Source organism: Taeniopygia guttata, chromosome 20 (genome assembly GCF_048771995.1).
Source record: "Taeniopygia guttata chromosome 20, bTaeGut7.mat, whole genome shotgun sequence".
NCBI lineage: Eukaryota > Metazoa > Chordata > Aves > Passeriformes > Estrildidae > Taeniopygia > Taeniopygia guttata.
Window position 1 is genome coordinate 7,631,345 of NC_133045.1, and position 18,188 is coordinate 7,649,532.

At 56.8% G+C, this 18,188-nt stretch overlaps 2 protein-coding genes across 3 annotated transcripts; one reads left to right on the forward strand and one right to left on the reverse strand.

The window, feature by feature from the left end:
* Window positions 1–552: 552 nt before the first annotated feature.
* On the reverse strand, window positions 553–12,074 carry PCIF1 (phosphorylated CTD interacting factor 1). Of its 2 annotated transcripts, XM_030288609.4 has the most exons (17): window positions 11,916–12,074; window positions 11,573–11,681; window positions 8,754–8,892; window positions 8,456–8,580; window positions 7,903–8,040; window positions 7,612–7,742; window positions 7,236–7,390; window positions 6,866–7,013; window positions 6,597–6,680; window positions 5,767–5,866; window positions 5,418–5,580; window positions 4,120–4,292; window positions 3,602–3,688; window positions 2,942–3,126; window positions 2,753–2,846; window positions 2,374–2,549; window positions 553–1,623 (listed from the first exon to the last, which is right to left on the reverse strand). In XM_030288609.4, the coding sequence occupies exons 3-17, from the start codon at window positions 8,875–8,877 to the stop codon at window positions 1,371–1,373; spliced, it is 2,136 nt and encodes a 711-aa protein (XP_030144469.1). In that variant the 5' UTR covers window positions 8,878–8,892; window positions 11,573–11,681; window positions 11,916–12,074; the 3' UTR covers window positions 553–1,370. The 2 variants fall into 2 exon arrangements, with proteins under 2 accessions (XP_030144469.1, XP_030144470.1); XM_030288610.4 differs by lacking the exon at window positions 11,573–11,681 and having other exon boundaries at window positions 11,916–12,064.
* Window positions 12,075–13,723: 1,649 nt separating this feature from the next.
* Window positions 13,724–18,073, forward strand: PLTP (phospholipid transfer protein). The gene is made up of 16 exons (XM_030288611.4): window positions 13,724–13,882; window positions 14,645–14,760; window positions 14,932–15,031; window positions 15,105–15,233; window positions 15,370–15,525; window positions 15,668–15,731; window positions 15,898–15,961; window positions 16,077–16,168; window positions 16,303–16,479; window positions 16,628–16,687; window positions 16,786–16,947; window positions 17,095–17,162; window positions 17,236–17,278; window positions 17,432–17,495; window positions 17,581–17,657; window positions 17,743–18,073. The coding sequence occupies exons 2-16, from the start codon at window positions 14,652–14,654 to the stop codon at window positions 17,881–17,883; spliced, it is 1,506 nt and encodes a 501-aa protein (XP_030144471.1). The 5' UTR covers window positions 13,724–13,882; window positions 14,645–14,651; the 3' UTR covers window positions 17,884–18,073.
* Window positions 18,074–18,188: the final 115 nt, after the last annotated feature.

Consider the following 18,188-nt stretch of genomic DNA (forward strand, 5'->3'; position numbering starts at 1 on the left):
CAATGATAAAAAGGGGGAAAAAATAGGCTTTATGAACTGCCATATTCACAGCTGACATTCCCAACTTCCCTGACTAAAGGACGTCAGCGATCTCCTTGCCACCATCAAAAGCATCGCTGGAGAGCTTTGAAGTGTCTGGGAATGGGCATCTGGTGCTGGGCAATTCCTGCCCACTTCAGGGTGGCAATGGCACCAGCAGTGCTGCGGCACTGACACTGGTTCAGCACCAGCAGTGCTGAGGCACCCCACAGGAGAGGCTGGCTCTGCTGCCTGCCCCAGCGAGTCCAAAGGCAGTGCACTTCCCTGCACTTCTCCAAGAGGAGAGCACCAAAACCTCACTGAAACAGTGTGGTCACCAGGCTGCTTCAGGGGCTCACACTGGTCATTAGGAAACAAAACTCACCAGGAGGGCAGGGCTACCTGGAACAGGGCAGATGCCAGATAGTTCTGAAAAACCAAACCCCAACATTTTTCTACCTTCCACCCAGGCAGAGACCAGACAGGGGTGAGCAGAGACCCCAGACACCAAAGAAGGCAAGTCACGGACACAAGCAGAGCTGTATGCTGGTTTTAATGTTCCTAAGAACTAGGAAACAGAAATCAAAAATAGATTTTGCTCTTCTTGATAAAAGTAATAAAATGGTTAGCGGTGTTAAATTAATTCTTACAAAACAAAACCCAAGGAGGTTAAATAAAGCCCGGAGGCTCCGCATAAAAACCACAATGACTACAAAACAGCTGCAAAGACATCTTTACACACCAAAGAAACTCTTCTCCTCTGCTCCTCCCCTCTCCAGGACACAATGTCAGCGAACACAGGACTCACACATGAGAAAGAAACACAGATGCGATGGGAGCAGCCCCACGAGGAGCGTGGGCGCCACAGACAGAACTATTTACACTATGGACACGGAGCCGTGCTGGGGCCAGTCCGGCCGCAGGAGCCCCCGGGCTCTGCCCGTCCCTCTCCTACCGGGGCCCCTCCGGCCGCGGCGCTCAGCGCCCAGCACTCGCGCTTGCCATCCATCCCTCCATCTGTTCCACCGTCCTTCTGCCTGTCCACGCGCGCGTCCCAGCCCTGGCTGTCCCTTCCCTCGGCGCTCCGGCGTCGCGGAGCTGCCGGCTCCTCCTGCCGCGCCACACTGGGCTCCCTCGCCCCTGCTGAGGGCTGTGGCTGAGCCTCCTCTCCCACTGGCCGCCGGGCGCTCCCGGCTCCTGGGGGCTGGCGTGCAGTTCGCAGAGGAGAGCAGGTGCCGTGGAGCTGCTGCGCAGGAGTCCTGGGCCGGTGCTGTGCAGCCAGCAGTCTCTGCTGCCCCGGCCAGCCTCCCCCGGGGCCACCGGCACCTCCCCTGCTGCCTCACACCTCTGCCTTAGTTGGGATTAGTCTCTCGGCTGCTGCTCTGCTCTCGGCCCAGCTCCCGCTCTTTGTCCGCTGTGGAGGAGGAGGAGGAGGATGAGGACGAGGAGGAGGAAGACGAGGAGCTGAGGCTTCGGCCCGAATGCTTGTAGGCTGCAACGAGCTCCTGCAGCCGCTCTGGCGTGGGCTCCCACTTGGCAAAGCCGGCGCTGTTCTGCAGGAAGAGGACGGCTGTGTTGTGCACAGCCTTGTAGTACATCTCCTCCCTGCAAGGGAAGAGCACAGGCATCAGCACCTCCCCTGGCCCCCCCCACCAAAGCCCATCTCCTCTTACTGCCTTCACTAGAACAAGTATTTGTCCATCCTTTCTCTCATTATTCTGAAAATAAGGGGGACACAGTGCAGCCTCAGGCAGTTCTGAGTACAGTAGTAGAGGCTCCTGCGCTTCAAGAGGGAAAAAACACTGATACTGCAGAGCCCCACTGCTCCCTACCAGTACACGCATGTGCTGGAACCTGCCTGTCCCTGCAGAGGGGACTCAGCACAGCGAGGTGTCAGTCCTAAGCAGGTAAGAACTTCAGTTTTCAGGCACCTGTTGCTTAAACAAGCTGCTGCTCATACTTGTTGCCTCAGCAGCAGAGCAGAGACCAGCCTGCCCCACTGCAGACCAAAGCCCCATTGCCCCTTGCCTCTTCTCCCCCACTGACATCCAGCTGCTGCAGCACAAGCAGCTCCTGGGCCTGAGGGCTGGCCGAGCACAGACCAGTGCCACAGGTGTGACCTGTTCCCACTGGACTCATGCCCAAGGCATAAACCTCTCACAAGCTGAAGTTAGCAGTCATTAAACAGACGTTGAATTCACCATGCTGTCTGCCCATCCTAAACACCCAAAGTGATGATGCGCTGCGTTTGTCCTTGCCTGCTCCCTGCTTCCCACTGATTTCAGCTTGGAAGAGGATATTTCCGTCACACAGCTTCAGAGCTGTGTTCCCAAAGGATCTGAGAACAAAGCCTACTTTTTGCAGACGTGCTGAGACCCGCTGCGGTACTCGTGATCGAAGGCTGGCAGGATGAGCTGGTGTCGCTTGAACTTGCTCTGCTCCATGCGCGTCAGGGCTGGCGTGGGGGGGTCCCGCCACTCAGGGATGAAGACAATGAAGGAGAGCGGCTCACTGGAGCTCTCCAGCAGTTTCTAGTGCAAGAAGAAAAGGAACAATCTCAGCACTAACTGAGCAATGACGTGTTTAATGAGTCCTACAGAAAGGAAATGCTTCTGCTTCAAGAGCAGTGCCCAGCTGTCAATGTCCTCTGTCCCTCAGGGTGCAGGAGTGGTGGGGAGCAGAGGATGGACAGCACAGCTCCATCCCAAACAACCCCACTGGTGAGCGGACATACCTCAAAGTGAGAGACCATGGCATCCATCAGCTCCTCACAGAACGGAGGATTTGCCTCAAAAGAACCACTTATAGGGAAGAAATCCAGGCATGGGCTGGAGAAAGAGGCAAAGATCCCCATCAGCTCATCGTGAGTCATCTCACGGGCACGCACCCACACCCACACAGAGCAAGGGAACGTAATACTCACCCCCTGGATCCAAAATACCCGTCTGTGTCCAAGAAGGCTGAACAGTACTGTTTAAAATAGCAATTCAGGGGCGAGGCAAAGCATTCAAAACTCACTCCAAAGAGCTTGTGGAGGGCTTCAAAGATGTGCACGGGAAGTGCCCCTTGCAGACCAGTCCCTTCATACAGCCCCACACCGAACATCATCTGAGGAGAGCAAACCCTGGTGAGCCGTGCCAGCACTCGCTGCTCCTGCTGTTCCCTTCACTGACCACGGACCCAGGGCCACATGTCCATGCACCCACTCCTCTAGGTATGCAGGGCCCCCTCGTCTTTTCTCAAATTCGTGTAGGTCCCTGTATGTACCCAAGAATGCTCTTTAGAGATTTTATCCAACTCTGACCCCACAAAACCATCAGTATTCTCTTGTACCCAAGTGACCCTTCAGCCCCTCAGAGTCAAGAGCTACTGAAGGTTTCCTTCACGAAGATCTTTACCACACCGAGGTCTCCTGTCAAGACCCCAACTGCTCCCCAATCCACAGTCCTACTTCAGCATAGCATAAGCAGACTACAGACCCAGTTTAAACCCCATGTTGCTCCAGGCTCCCAAAGCTGTAACCCTTTCCAAGAGCAAAGACAAGTTCCCAGTGCTGCCAAGGCTTTCTGATGTACATCTGTACCTGATATCGACGGAGAAGGCACCAAACCCTGGGCAGGAACTTTTCAAAGCCTGAGTCATCAATGCAGCTGTACCGATAAAGAAGCCACTGGAAGAGAAAGTCAAGCCATTGAACAGGAACCAGGAACCAGGAACAGCTAAGTTATGGTGATACATGCACATTGTGACAGGGAGAGGGAGGCTGAGGAGCAGGTGGGCTCTGCAGGGAGTTGTCAGCACATCTGCTGTCACTGCGTGAGCCACCAGCTTGTCACTAACATGAAATGAATGAACACCACACCAGCACGTGTCTCCCAGCAAGGATTGCCTTGGTTTGAGTACAATGTTCTGGCAGCACAACACTTACTCAGAGCACAAACCCAACACCTGGGAAATACTCCCAGCAGAGCCTGACCCCAGCTAAAGTGAGAGTAGCTGTCCTCATGGCCATGGCAGTGTCTGACAGCCCTGCAGGGTCAGCTGGGCAGCCTGTCCCCAGCCCTGCCCCGAGGGGCAGCAGAGTCAGTGCCCAGCCCTTACCAGCTTGCTGAAGTAGTTGCGGCTCACTTTGACCATCTCCCCCTTGTACCGCACGCACGCCACGTTGTTCTCCATGTGCATCTCCACGCTGGGGAGCGGCGGGGAGGGGATGGCCAGTCTCACGGGGTAGCAGTACACCAGCCTGTCCTGGACCTCAGGAGCTTCTACCTCAGCTATGGAGAATGAACAGAAAGGCAGCCGGTGAGAAGCTAAGAGTATTCAGGACCAATCTTCAGTCCACCTCAAAAGACACAGCAAACCAAATAGGGCTAAAGAGCAGGGTGGTCCTCCCAAAAATCCACCATGGTGGTCCCTCACAGATCTTGTAGGCAGCTACCTCGGTTCAAAGCTGATTCCCCAATGCAGACAGCACACAGCCACTCCAGTGTCTTGAGGAGTGTTCCAAACACACAAAACACTCTTTTTGTTGTTGATGTTTCTTACTTCATTTTGCCCCAAACTACCCAAAGCTCAATAAAAATTCACAGGCTGTGAAAGGCAGGTGGCAATGGAATCTCCCTGCACCTTGTGGTTATCCAATGCCACAGCTTCAGGGAGAGCTCACAAATCAGATGGAAGGAATCTCTGACTTAATGGCGTTGGAAGATAAGCATCAAAAACAATAACAAAAGGCAGACATTGGGCACCTGAAGGGAGCCTGAGGAGAGCCAGGAGCCAAAAGGGAAAAGGACCACAGACAATGGCAATGAAAGAAGCAGACCCATGGAGGAAGGAAAAGCTGAGTGAAGGCAGATGTACAGATGTGAACAAAAGAAAGAACAGAGAAAAGATCAAGGAACACGAACTCTGCCAAGAAAGAGTGCACAGTGAGAAGCTGGGAGACAGAGGGGTGCAGAAGGGTGCTCAGAACACAAGAAAGTGGCAAACGAGAATAAAGGGCAGACACTCAGCATTACTAATGGGGTGTCAGCTGTCCCCAGGAATTCATGAAACATCAAAGCAAAAAAGCATGGTCCAGTGAAATGAACGAATGCCCTGCTCAGTGTGACCTGCTCCTAACAAGCTACTTTGTCCTGGCAAATCACATATTTGTAGTATCTGATGTTACAGCTGGTCACAGAACGTGATGGAAGACAGTCTGTCACTGCAGACACTGTGACTGAAAGCTGAGGCCTATGCTGGACTGGCTGTTTCTTACTTTGAAACACAGATTTTCTGACTTTTGGAGACATAGCTGCCCTCCCAACAGGTAACCCTCTCTGAATGGGGACAAGCCAGACCACGGGACTTTAACTGCAGTGGTGCAGCTCTACAGCTCCTCAAAGCTGGCTGCATACCAGAGATATTGTTCTCCTTGAGTATGGCAAGATGCTTCTCCCGGATGCGCTTGACGTATTCCAGGGATATGTAGTAAATTTTACTGCAGATGCCTTCGACAGAGTCCTTGGCTGCAGCAGACACATGGGGCCCACACTGCTTGCGTAAGTGCTCCAGGCGGTCCTGAGGAAACAGAGAACCAGAGTCTCTCACATGGCCACCACTGGTTCTCCAGAGGTCTTCAGTGTCTACAGGCTGCTCTCCCAAGGCACACATCAAGGGGAGGCAATGCTAGCCATCTCCAGAAGGACCTGTACATGTCCCCTCCCCAGCCCGCTGTGCCCAGCCACACATCAGTGGTGCACTGACCATGTAGTCCTCCTTGGAGGCAGAATGGTCCCGTCGCAGCCAGCTGAAGGTGTCCTCCACATTCCACTTCACCACCTTCCTGCTGTCTGGGGAAGCACTCCTGCAAAAACAGAGGCAAAATTTAACTCACAGCTGCACAACAATATATTCCACCCCCCTCCAAAGTTTTCTATCAGTGGGGAATGTGGACACTGATACTTGTCAAGGCCCATCCCTGTAACTCCCCTCCAGTTCTCTGGAAAGGCCTTCCAGACATTTGCAAGACTGCGGACTGCTATATTCTCTCCAAAACTTGGTGTAGCTGGCTGCGATCCTCTCTGCAACAGGAGAGGCCCACAAAGCCTTTATTTGTCATGGTGCTGGTCCATTTTAATACTACCTCTAATTTTCAAGTACCGCTAGGTCTTGTGACTCTGAGAAAACTACCCTGTTTATAAGCTTTTCCTTTCCACACAAGGTTCTCCCTCACTGTCTTCTTCAGAAAAAACCCTACCTTGTATACAAAATGCCACTCAAAGCTTGTTGCTCTGTAACAGCAGTGAGTGCCCAAGCACTCCTGATTTTCCTGATTTTATCTCAGGGATAACAAAGACATTCCACACCCAGTACTTCATTGTCTCCACACACACTCAGCTCCCCACTATTACATTTTACAAAAACGTCATTATCAAAAGATGGCTTCAGCACTACTGTTTTTCTTCTGTATGTTCCTACCCTTGTTTTTCCTCAATAACATTAATAATATCCAGTGCTGGATAAGGCAGGATGAGAAGCCCCTATAGTCCTTTTGTCTTTTCTGATCGTGACAGCACTGTGAGAAGAGCTCCCACCTGGATTCAATCAGTCGTTTCGCAGCCTCAGCATACTTGAAGAGCAGCCTCTTGGCTTCCTCTCGGAACTTAATTCTGGATAACCTGAGGTAAGTTAAATTCATATGCATGAGTCTCACAAAGGCATGGAAGATAGATTCAGTTCCCCAGCCTTCCTTCACCAGCATCCAAACAAAGGGAAGCACCCACAGCAGAACTGCAGCAGGTAAATCACCAGACCAGACTGACCCAGAACCATCCCAACAAAGTGCTCTGTTTGTGAACAGTACCTGATGGGAATGTCATTCATGATCTCTCTGAACATGGAAGGAGACACTACTGGCTCGCAGTCACTCGGTAAAAGAGGATCTGTCCCTTTATCAACCACTTTCCTCTCCAACATCCAGCGATTAAATGACTCCCTTGGGGGGTCAATCCCTGGAGATGCACAGAAGGGTCTAATCAATACAATACAGAGATGCCCCGTAGCTCTGATAAGGATCATTATACAAAGTTCTGCTTAATAAATTAACAAACAATGCCACAGAGTATAACCATCACAAAAAGAGAATACAGGGACTAGACAGGCATAAAACAAAAATCAGATCACCCCAATACTAGAACTGAGAAGGAAATAAAAGGAACCCAACAGAAACTCACCTTCTCGCTGCTGACAGAGCTCACGGTAATGCTGCCGCAGCTTGAGAATGAGCTGGGACCGGAGCAGTTCCACCTCAGGGTGTGGAGAAAGCACTTCTGATGGTGCCCTCTGCTTAATCACAGCATTTGTCTGAATATCCAGGTCCCAGTATACTCTGTGGCAAAAGCAAATGTCATCAGGATAACCAGATAATTGGCTAATTATCAAATATTACTTTTAAAGATGCTTCCTTGGGCTGTTTCACCAGCCAGGAAACCAAACTATCAAGACTCCTGGCAGTGATTAGTCCCTCGGGTTCCTCAAAGATATCTGGAAACCTGTGTGTCTTGAACACTTCACTGGAAAAGGAGCAGAAGACAAATGGACACAACTTACTCAGTTGGTCGTAGAAGAGCTGCCTGCTGTTTGTCTTCAGGTGAAACACACCATGCCTTCAAAACAGAGGTTCCTGGAATACCGGGAGAGCTGGGGACTGGCTGAGCAGCTGGGTTCCCTGGGACATCCGCCTGTGTGTGAAAGATGAATTACTGCACCAGAGAGCCAGGTAAAGGAGAAGCAGCTCAGTAAATCAAATAGTCCCACACCTGACCACCACACAGAATCCCAGGAGCTCTCCAGCCCCCCTTGGTTTCAAGCTGCACGCTTGTTTCAGAGCACCACACCCACCTTAGGCTTCTTCACACTGTTGCCACTTGGTGGAACCTCTTCGGAGAATCTCCTCTTTCTCTGCTTGCTCTCCACTGAAGCATCTGCCACCCCACCTTCCAGTGGCATTGGAGCCGCATTCAGTCCCAGAGGGTCTGACTATGAGAGTCCGAACAACAACAGCACACGTCAAGCTCCCCCACTGCCACTGCAGCATCCCACTGCACTGCTCCCAGCTCCCACATGGATGGAAATAACGACACCACTAGTTACACCTGCACAAAGCTGAAAGATTCTCCTCTAGGTGTCTATATGCTTTATAAAAACACTTTCATGAGAAAAACTCATCACAAATCCCCCACGCTGACTGTTCTTTGAGTGGTGCATGACTCCTGGAACAGCATCACCTGACAGGCACCTGTCAGAGAAACACTTCCCCAGAATCATGCCGGACAACGCACGGAGCAAGGAGTTCTGAAGGCACCGAAGACCCTCCCACACTTGTAATCTGAGGCCCACAGACCATGAAGACCCCAGTCCTGGCACAGCACTCCCAAGGTGAGTGAGCACTTACTATGACATCGTGCTGTCCCAGCACAGGCATTTCCCACAGAGATTGGTTGGTGAAGCGGTTGAAGTAGTAGGGGCGGTTCTCCCGCTTGCTCCAGCACTTCTCCCAGCCAGCTTGCACCAGCTCATCTGAGGACAGTGAGAGTCAGGAGAGGAGCATCCTGCACGACAGACCTGCCCTGCAGGTGCCCAGCACTGTCACAGCACACTCTGAAATCATTCCCAGCCTCCCTTGGCAGCCTTGTTTCACCCCCCTCCCCACTGCCAGGGCCCTGCAGAATTCCCGAAGGCAGAGTCGGTACCTGGCAGGTCCTGTACCAGGCGCATGGGTTTGGGGGAGCTGGGCTGGTTCTGGTTGGAGGTGCCAGGTGAGTGACTCATGAGAGACACTTCCTCCGCAGGGCTTCTGTGATTCTCATTGGCCATTTCTCAGCAACCACACTGGAAAAAACAGAGTAATATCCAGTGTTACAGCAGGAAAGGTCCCAGATCTGCTTGGCACACTCAGGTGTAGTTCATTCTGATAATAAAACAGGGATTGAACCAGTACACACAAACAGCACCTCAGCCCTCAAAAACACCTGTTATCCTGGATACAACTAGCTATGAGGAATGCTCAGTGTTAAATGGGGTTAGCCAGGGTGTTCCTGAGGCCAGCATTCAAAATATTCCCTTTTCAGCTAGATCTCTCCTAAGAGTGAAGCATCATATTGTAAAAAATAACATATGCTCCTCTGTGATTATGTGCCACCTTCTGCCATACCAATACCACTGGCCAGGTCTGATTTGTTATCCTCTGAGACAATTTAAATCAACTCTCATACACATAACTACACATAATTTCAACAAAAGGCTTTAATTAAAAAAAAAAAAATCTGCTATATAAAATAGCCCTGGAGGTTCACTAACAACTTCTGTGGCTCAGAAAACCACAGGCAGGGAGTCAGGAGCTCCCAAATTATTACCTTCTGCATGTCTCAGGCCAACACGTCCTAATCCTAGTCCTAGTCCTAGTCCTAGTCCCAGTCCCACAAGCAGGGCCCCAGCCAGCTGTTCTAGACCTTGTTCCTTTTTCATCTGCATAACAACATTTATGCAAAAGACGGTCTGTTGGAACAATAAAGCTCCTCTTAATCATAATTTAATGTTGCCAGCTGGAGAGAAACAGCCAGGCTTTTCCTCTCTTAGTCACCACTCTTCCCCTGGGGAAGTTTCTGAAACAGTGCCACAGACTGCTCTTCCCTGGCAGCCCGAAATGCATTGGCAATGAACTGGGGGGAAACAAGGCATTTTACATAATTCTGAGCTACCTCAGACACTTAACTCTATTCAGGCTTTGGAGACACCCAACAGCACACACCAGCACAGCCAGGGCTGCAGCAGCACAATGCTGTGCACAGTGTGCTCCTCCCCTGAATAGCACACTACCTGGCAGCAGGAGCCACGCACAGGAGCTCTTCAATAAAAACTCTGGATTTTTTGGGGGCTAAATCAACGGGATTTGAAGCCTTTGCTGTGCTTCCTGTGCATAAAGGCCAGTGGCTATTTCAGCAGAACAGAATGGCAGGAGCAAACACTAGTTAAGAGTGAGTGGGCAGCAGCTCAGCTGCCCACAGCACCAGCTGAGATCAGCATTGAGGAGCTTTAATCCTTCAGCCCCTCGGAAGATGTTTCCATCCCGCCAGGCAGGGTACACAAGGGAAGGTGTGGGACATTGTGGATACCTGGAGTTTGGGTCTCCACCCCAGAGCTCCAGAGCAAGCGGGTAATGCCCTGTGCCTGCTGCAGAGCACAGGACACATCTGGGGACCTTTAATTGCCTCAGCAGTAAGCGTTGTGCAATCTCACACTCCCTCCTGAACTCCAACCCCACCATGTCCTTACAGTCACTTCACAAAGGTGCCAAGGTGAGCTGGGCCAGTGGCAGCAGCTCTGGCTCTTGTCAGCCTGTGGGTACACGGGCTGTGAGGCAGGAGCACAGGGAACCTCTGAGGGATGTTTAGTCCCTCCTCCTCCTCAAAGGTAAGCTACACTTGCACACACAGCTGCTGCTGTGTCCTGCACGTTACACAGAGCACAACCTGGAGTGAACTGGTGTGTACTGGGGGGACTACAGCTCCCAAAGCCATGATTGTCAGGATTCACAGACGGTGCTGGGCATGGAGCCCTGGCCAGTTTGGATGGCACATGTCAGCTCCAGTGACCTGCCAGTGTTTTTCACCACCCATCGCTCAAAAGAGCTGTCAAATAGGGTGACTGGCTCTGCCTCCTCCCATTTATGGATAAACTGGAATGGTGGAGGTAGCCAAGAAGCTTTATCACTTGATCAGTGTTAACAAGTATTAAATCCAGTACCCTTAAGGTCTGGGAAAAGGAAACAGCCAAACTAACAAGAATCAAGGCAGAAGCCACTCTACTTTTATGTAACTACACTGGGACTTAGACAGTGACAGGGATCCAGAGGAAGCATTTTATGGTGATTACGGTATGTTTTTATACACCATGGCAATGCATACAGTGCTTCACAAACATAGTACAACACTGTCCCTGCCCAGAGAGCTTACAACCTAGAGCAGCAGCACAACCAGAGACCACAGCGAGGGGTAAGGAGACACAGAGTAAAGAAGTACAGCAAACAGGACCGGTATTTGTTTCCATTTCACCGAGGTAGAATTTTGTACAAGACAACAGCAAATGCAGACAAAGGAGATCAGCGACAGCCCCTCGGGACAACCCCGCGGTTCTCCCCCATCCCAGAACCACGGCTGCTCCAGGAGGCTGGGAGCCAGGCCATCGCCTCCCCATCGGCACCCATCCCCTTTCCGAGCGCCGGCCGGCGGGCCCGGAGCCGAGCAACGCAGCGCTCCCGGGGCACCACGGGCACTGGGGATCGGGGCACCGTGTCTGCGCGGGGAAGCGGCCGGGACCCTCCTGGGGCTGCCCTGCCGGCGGCGAAGACGGCACGGAGCTCCTCGGCGCGGCGGGCCGGGGCCAGCGGGCGGCCGCGGGCGCCAGGAGAGTGCGGAGAGGAGGCGGCGGCGACGACAACTCTGCAGTCTGGCCGGGAGCGGTCCGGGGGCGCGGCCTAAGCGGGGCGGCGGCCGGCCGGGCGGGTACTTACGGTGGCGGGCTGCCTGGCAGGACGCGTGGCCGTCGCTCCGTGCTCGCCGCTGGCGCGCCGGGGCCGCATCCTCATAGCGGGGCGTCCCGCGCCTGGCCCGCGGGGGCGGCTGCGGAGACAGGAGCCCGTTACGGCGCCGCGGGGAGGGGCCGCGCCACGCGCAGGCGCGGCGGGGGCACAGCGGGGGCGCGGCGGCGGGAGCGCGGCGGCAGCAGCGGCGGCCGCGCTCTAAGATGGCGGCCGCGGGCCCGCGCCGCCTCCCCTCCGCCGCCCGCGCGCCGCCGCCGGTCCCCACCGCCTCCTCCTGCACGGCGGGCCGCGGCCACGCGGTTGCGCCGCTTACCTGGGCGTGAGGCAAGGGGCTGCAGGCACCGGGCACCGCTGCGTCCGCCACCACCGCCGCCCCACCTCCGCCTCGCCCGCCCCGCCGCCGCCATCTTGCGCCGGGGCCGCGGGTGTGGAGCGCATGCGCGAAGCAGAGCCCGCGCTTGGGGGAATTACGTGGAGCATGCGCAAAGGCTTCGCGGTCACCCCGCCCAGCCGGCGCCATCTTTGTGGCGGGCACCGCCCCGCGGTGGGTGCGGAGCGGTCGCGGTCCCGCCCGCGCTGTGGCGGAGCCGCTTCGTGAGGGCTGGGCCCGCCCGCCGCGGGCGGTTCCCGGCACTGACAGGGCGCGGCCGCAGCTGTCGCCACCAAAAGGCCTTTGAAGAGCGGTGGCGCCGGGGCGGGGTGGCGGCCGGGCCGGGAGGGCTGCATTGATGTGGAGGCGCGGGGCTTCCGCCGCCCGCCGGGCACAGCGGTTGCTCCCGCTGCGCTCCGGCCCTGGCAGCCACGGCCTGTCCCGGCGGTCCCTCGGGCGCAGCGCTGGCACGTCCCTCCCCACACTACTGCCGCGGCCGTTCCCCGGCCCGCGGGTCCCGGTGGCAGCCGGCGGGCGCTGGCAGTGAGGGACGCGGTGCAGCGCAGGGCACTGCCCCGTGGTCGCTGGGGTTGCTCCCTTGCTCCGCGGCTGCTGCTGCACAGCGTCTGTGGAGGATGACACGGGACGTGGGAGGAGGACACGGCTGTTACTGGGGGCTCCCTGGGGCCGCAGGACCCCTCGCAGCCGGCGGAGCTTCTGCCACATCCACCTAGCCGAGCACCCGTCCTGCCTCGGCCCCACCTCCCTGGGCAGTCGATGGCCGGTGCTGGCCCACGGCCCCCGGTGAAGACGAGATGGGGAAACCGCGGGGCCTCTTCTGCCCTTTTCCTCTGGGATATCCCTGCTGCCCAGCTTTCCAAGGGGTTTCCCATCTCCCGGAGTCCTGCTCTCTGCTCTGGGAGCACCGGGGTCAGTTTGATGAGTTAACGCTGGCGCAGCAGTTCTGGAGGGGTAAGTGCTGTGTAAGCACTGAGGCTCCCGTTTTGGGCTTCCAGCAGCCCGACTCTGCTGCCCGGAGCACCGATAACCGCCCTGGGCACAAAGGGCCGGCTCAGACCGACCCCTGAGGGCAGAGGGGACTCTGTGAAGAGACAGTGAAACTCCAGCCTTGGAGCGAGGCAGCTCAAGTGGCCGAGGGGGTGGTGAAGGCAGGCGCAGACTCTCGGCATGGCTCGGCCAGGCAGGATTTTTGGTAGGGAGCCCCTGGACGAGGAGCTGCCCGTATTTCCCGTGACGGGAGCGGGACGGCAGTGTGGGTGCTCATGAGGACACTCCAGTGCCCATCTCGGTGCTGCCACCCTGGAGCCAGCCAAGCTGCCGCTAACGCACGGGGCAAGGCCATGCAGAGGCACGTCCTGCGGAGCCACTGCTGCCTGGCTTGGGGTCGGGGCAGTCCTGAAGGCCGGCAAATTCTCTGCTCAGGTTCATGTTACAGATGTCCATGAACCAGCTCCCCCAGCAGCACCCCTGGCCGGTCTGCAGTGAAGCTGGGATAGCTGAGCACTGGCAGAAAACTTCTTAACACAGATTGGAAGTCCTCAACAGCCCGGACACTGCCATTTGCACATGTGCCCCTCGCACGGGGGTGTGTTGTTGGGGGGAGGAAGGCTCCGTGTCCAGCCTAGAGCTGGGGTGGCCAGGCGAGCCGCTGTCCGTGCCGGGGCTGGCAGCCAGCCGGGCTCGGCGGGACACAGACCTGCATCCTCCCCATCCGTCCCGCTGTCTCCTCCCAGCTGTGAGCCCGCAAGGAGTGGCAGCTGGGGGCTATATAAAGGCAGGGAAACCTCAGCCAGCTCTAGAGAAAGTCTTGGAGCTGGTGGTGTTCTCCCTCCTTCCTGCCTTCACGTGATTCAGCTTCCCCACGCCAGGAGCCGAGGACCGGCCGCGCTGTAAGTACCCGAACTGAGCCGGCGTTGTGTGGGGGAACCCCCCAGCCTCTGGGCAGGACGGTGGCTCCGGGCCCCGAGGAAAGGGATCCCCCATCCTCTCTCTTCATAGAATTGGAGGAAAACGCTGTGGGTCAGCCCCGTCCCACCCCACAGGCCCGGGGAGAGGATCCCCATCCTCTTCTTTCAGAGAACTGGGGGAAGCTGTGGGGGAGCCCCGTCCCATCCCTCAGCCTGGCACGGAGCTCTGCCTGTTGCTGCGGGATGGACAGGCTCCAGCTCCCGTCTCAAACCAGCCTGGGGGCAGGCGGCACATCTCGGGGGGGCTGTGGGGGTTGTGGGGCGGCTCCACACGGGGGAGGGCTCGCTCCTCTGCGAACTGCTGGGGCTCCCCGCTGCAGGAGCACGCCCGGGGCTGGCGCCTGTCCCTGCGGTTCGGGGGGAGTGCTGGAGTGAGTGTTCCCAGATGTGCGACCCTGGGGCTCCACAGGGCCAGTGCGGGGACTTGTGCACAGCACCCTGGGGTGGGGCCATGCCCCTCATGGGCTGCTGGTCCAGAGGTTTCGGGCAAAGGCAACCTGGGCAGCAGCACTGGGGGGTTTCAGGGAGAACAGTGGAGCCGTGGGGTGCTCCTTGGGGCTATCACCTGTCCCGGGCAGATTGGACAGCAGCTGCATCCCTTCCAGTGTGTCCCCCGGGCCTGTCTGTGATGACATCCTGTACGCCCCCAGGCCAGTCCGTGCTGACCCTGCTCTCTGCCTCCAGGTGCGAGATGGCTGCTGGCGGCTGCCTCCTTCTCCTTCTTCTGCCCTTGCTGATTGCAGCCTCGCACAGCCCTCCTGGCTGTAAGATCCGGATTACTTCCAAGGGGCTGGACCTGGGTAAGGGGCCGGCCAGGGAAAGAGGGACGTTGGGCACCCTCCTGGAGTCTGTGCTTGTGTAGAGCTCTGCCCGCACTACTCCACCATGGGGTGGCCGGGGAGAAGTGGGGGCTGTGAGGGGCGATGCTGCCAGGAGGGCCCGTCCCAGCCCAGCCTCGTTTTTCCCTGCAGTGAAGCAGGAGGGGCTGCGCTTTGTGGAGCAGGAGCTGCAGAACATCACGGTGTCAGACCTGCATGGGAGTGAGGGGCAGTTCCAGTACAACATCAGCCAGTGAGTGCTGCCTGCTGCCCACGGCTTCCCACGTCCATCTGTCCATCTAACCACCCCTGTCCCCTCCCTGCAGGGTCAAGGTGACAGACCTGCAGCTGGCCTCTTCAGACCTGAACTTCCAGCCCCAGCAGCACCTTGTCTTCAACATCAACAATGCTTCCATTAGCCTACGCTTCCGCAGGCAGCTGCTCTACTGGTTCTTGTGAGCTGCCTCCCCTTCCTCCTGCTCTGGGTGCTAGCCCACCCCATAGATGTGCTTGCTGGGTGCCACAGGTGCCTTGCTGTCCTGCAGCTGGCAGGAGCTGTGTGATCCTCTCATCTGCTTTCCTGGCTTCTAGCTACGACATTGGGTCCATCAATGCCTCTGCGGATGGAGTCTACATCTACACAGTGCTGCAGCTGGCCAAGGACGAGGCTGGGCGCCTCAAAATCTCCAACATGACCTGCAACGCCTCCATAGCGAGAATGCATGCTGGCTTCTCTGGCACACTCAGGTACGCCTGACCCCTCTGTGCGTGCCTGGCTCCCTGACCCCCTTCCCACACCTTCAGTGCTTCCTCATCCCAGCTATGTGCTGGAATGGCCACAGAGCCACAGGGAGAACAGGCAGTGCAGAACCACTCCTGTGTTCTCCAGGAAGGTATATGAGTTCCTGAGCACCTTCATCGTCACGGGGATGCGCTTCCTCCTCAGCCAGCAGGTACAGCTGAGCGCACAGAGGGGCTGTGGGATGTTAGGGCTCGGCCCTTTGTGTGTGGGAGAGGGTAGAGTCATATCCCACCCATCTGCTGGGCCTTGTCCTGCCTCTGCAGCTCCTCATCCAATCCTGGGAGTGATTCCCCTCAGCCTGGCTCCTTGCCTTGCAGATCTGCCCATCCCTGGAGCATGCCAGCCTGGTGCTGCTGAACTCTTTGTTGGACACAGTGCCTGGTGTGTGTTGCCCTGGGAAAGGGGCTGGATCCCATTCACTGTGGGGCAGACAGGGCTGCTATCAGGCTGCCAGGCAGCTCTAGGCTAAGTCACACCAGCACATCTTCCCTGGCAGTGAGAAACTACGTGGATGAGCATATTGGGATTGACTACTCCCTCCTACGGGATCCGTCCATCTCCACTGACACCCTTGAGCTCGACTTCAAGGTGAACACTGGATCCTGCCTTGCTGGTCCTCCATCCCTGTGGAAAAGGGTGTGCCAGCAGGCACGTTGGGCTCCATGGAGCAGGTGAGGTGGGCTGCCCCGTGGCTGTGGGAACCTCTCCTGCTCTTGGTCCAGGGCATGTTCTTCCCCCGGCTGAGAGAGGACCAGGAGTTGGAGAACCACGCGGTAGAGCCGGTGATCAAGGAGACTGAACGCATGGTTTATGTTGCCTTCTCTGAGTACTTCTTTGACTCGGCCATGCACTCGTACTTCCAGGCAGGAGTACTGACCATAGAGCTCCAGGGGGAGAAGGTAAGGAGCACCAGACAGTCAGACTGTGTGCAGGCAGGAGGGAGGGGTGGGCTGTGTCACAGAGAAAAGGAGGCGCCATCCAGGGAGCACTTTGCTGGGACCTGCAGCAGCGGCTTGCTCCCCTTCCAGTGGTTTGTGCTTGCCACAGGTACCCAAGGACCTGGAGGTTTTGCTGAGAGCCACATTCTTTGGGACCATCTTCATGCTGGTAAGGAACCCCCAGACAGGATGGAAGGCATGGCAGAGTTCCAGGGCAGAGCACAGCCCTGGCCTGTGCCCAGCCTCCAGCTCACCTGCCTTCCCCAGAGCCCTTCTGTGGATGCTCCGCTGCGGCTCGTGCTGCAGGTCTCTGCTCCCCCCCGCTGCACCATCAAACCCTCGGGGACCTCAGTCTCTGTCTCTGCTTTCCTGAACATCTCACTGGTGCCCCCGGACCGCCCACCTGTCCAGCTCTCCAGCATGGCCATGGTGAGAGGGGGGCTGGGGCTCCTCCAGTGCATACAGGAGCAGTGTCCCCCATCCTGTGTTGTAAGGCACTGGTGTGACTGAGCAGAGGGACACTGGACCTGTGGCATGAGCTGGCCTGGTTGTTGAGTCAGCCCTCTCCCTCCCCAGGAAACCAAGCTGAGTGCCAAGGTGTTTCTGCAAGGGAAGGCACTGCGTGTGCAGCTGGACCTACGACGGTACGGCTGGGGTGCCACGGGGGTATGGGGAGTCCCCTCCACACCCTACTCACAACTGCTTCCTCCTGTCCAGGTTTCGCATCTATTCCAAGCAGTCAGCGCTGGAGTCGCTTGCGGTGAGGGCATGGTGATGGCCTGGGAACCCTTACACCCAGCCACAGTGTGGGGTGGGCTGGGGAGAGGCTGTCAGTCCAGGATCCCCACTTACAGCCCTCCCAGCCCTGGCTGGCAGCTCTGCCACTACGCTGACCCCAGATCTTCTCCTGCAGCTGTTCTCACTGCAGGCCCCACTGAAGACCCTGCTGCAGCTGACCATCATGCCCATCATTAACGGTAGGCCTCACTGCTCCCACACAACCGGGAGTGTTGGCAGGGGCATAGCAGGGCTCGGCCTCACCCCAGCTCTCCCCCGCTGCAGAGAGGACAAAGAAGGGGGTGCAGATCCCACTGCCCGAAGGCATGGACTTCACCAGGGAGGAGGTCACCAATCACGCGGTATGTGGTGGGATGGGACAGCCTGTGCCTCCATGGGAAGGGCATTGTCACCTCCAGCCTTGCACTGACCCTCTTCCCTCTGCAGGGATTCCTCACAGTGGGAGCTGATCTCCACTTCTCCAAGGGGCTGCGGGAAGTGATTGAGAAATACCGCCCGGTGCCGACTGCTGCTGCCTACTCCAGCCCCCGGCCCGCAGAGCCCAGCCTGGACCCCAGCTCGCTCTAGCCCTCCTCCCTGGACCAAGGGCAGATCCCGGGCAGGACCCATAGACTGTAGGTAGGAAGCAGCTTCCCTGGTACCACCAGCACATTGTCAGGGTGCCCAGGCCCTGGTGGGGCGCAGCAAGGTGGAGAGGGTGCTCTGGGAATCCCTGCTGCAGCCCTGCTCATCACACTAATAAACCACCTGACTCTAACCACATGGCCTCATTGCTTGGAGGACATGTCCATGCTGGGTTGATGGAAAGGAGGCAGCTGATGCTGCTGCCCAGCTTGGGTCCTTGGGAGCAGAAGCTGCTTAGTACAGTGCCG

What these genes read in the sequence shown, in the direction of transcription:
- PCIF1 (XM_030288609.4), bottom strand. Translation starts at nt 8,877, where the DNA reads ATGGCCAATGAGAATCACAGAAGCCCTGCGGAGGAAGTGTCTCTCATG. An exon ending in ACAGTGTGAAGAAGCCTAAG is followed by an intron (nt 7,743 to 7,902) that starts GTGGGTGTGGTG and finishes TTTCACACACAG; the next exon opens with GCGGATGTCCCAGGGAACCC. An exon ending in CCTCCAAGGAGGACTACATG is followed by an intron (nt 5,581 to 5,766) that starts GTCAGTGCACCA and finishes CTGTTTCCTCAG; the next exon opens with GACCGCCTGGAGCACTTACG.
- PLTP (XM_030288611.4), top strand. Translation starts at nt 14,652, where the DNA reads ATGGCTGCTGGCGGCTGCCTCCTTCTCCTTCTTCTGCCCTTGCTGATT. An exon ending in GTGCAGCTGGACCTACGACG is followed by an intron (nt 17,163 to 17,235) that starts GTACGGCTGGGG and finishes CCTCCTGTCCAG; the next exon opens with GTTTCGCATCTATTCCAAGC. An exon ending in AGGAGGTCACCAATCACGCG is followed by an intron (nt 17,658 to 17,742) that starts GTATGTGGTGGG and finishes TTCCCTCTGCAG; the next exon opens with GGATTCCTCACAGTGGGAGC.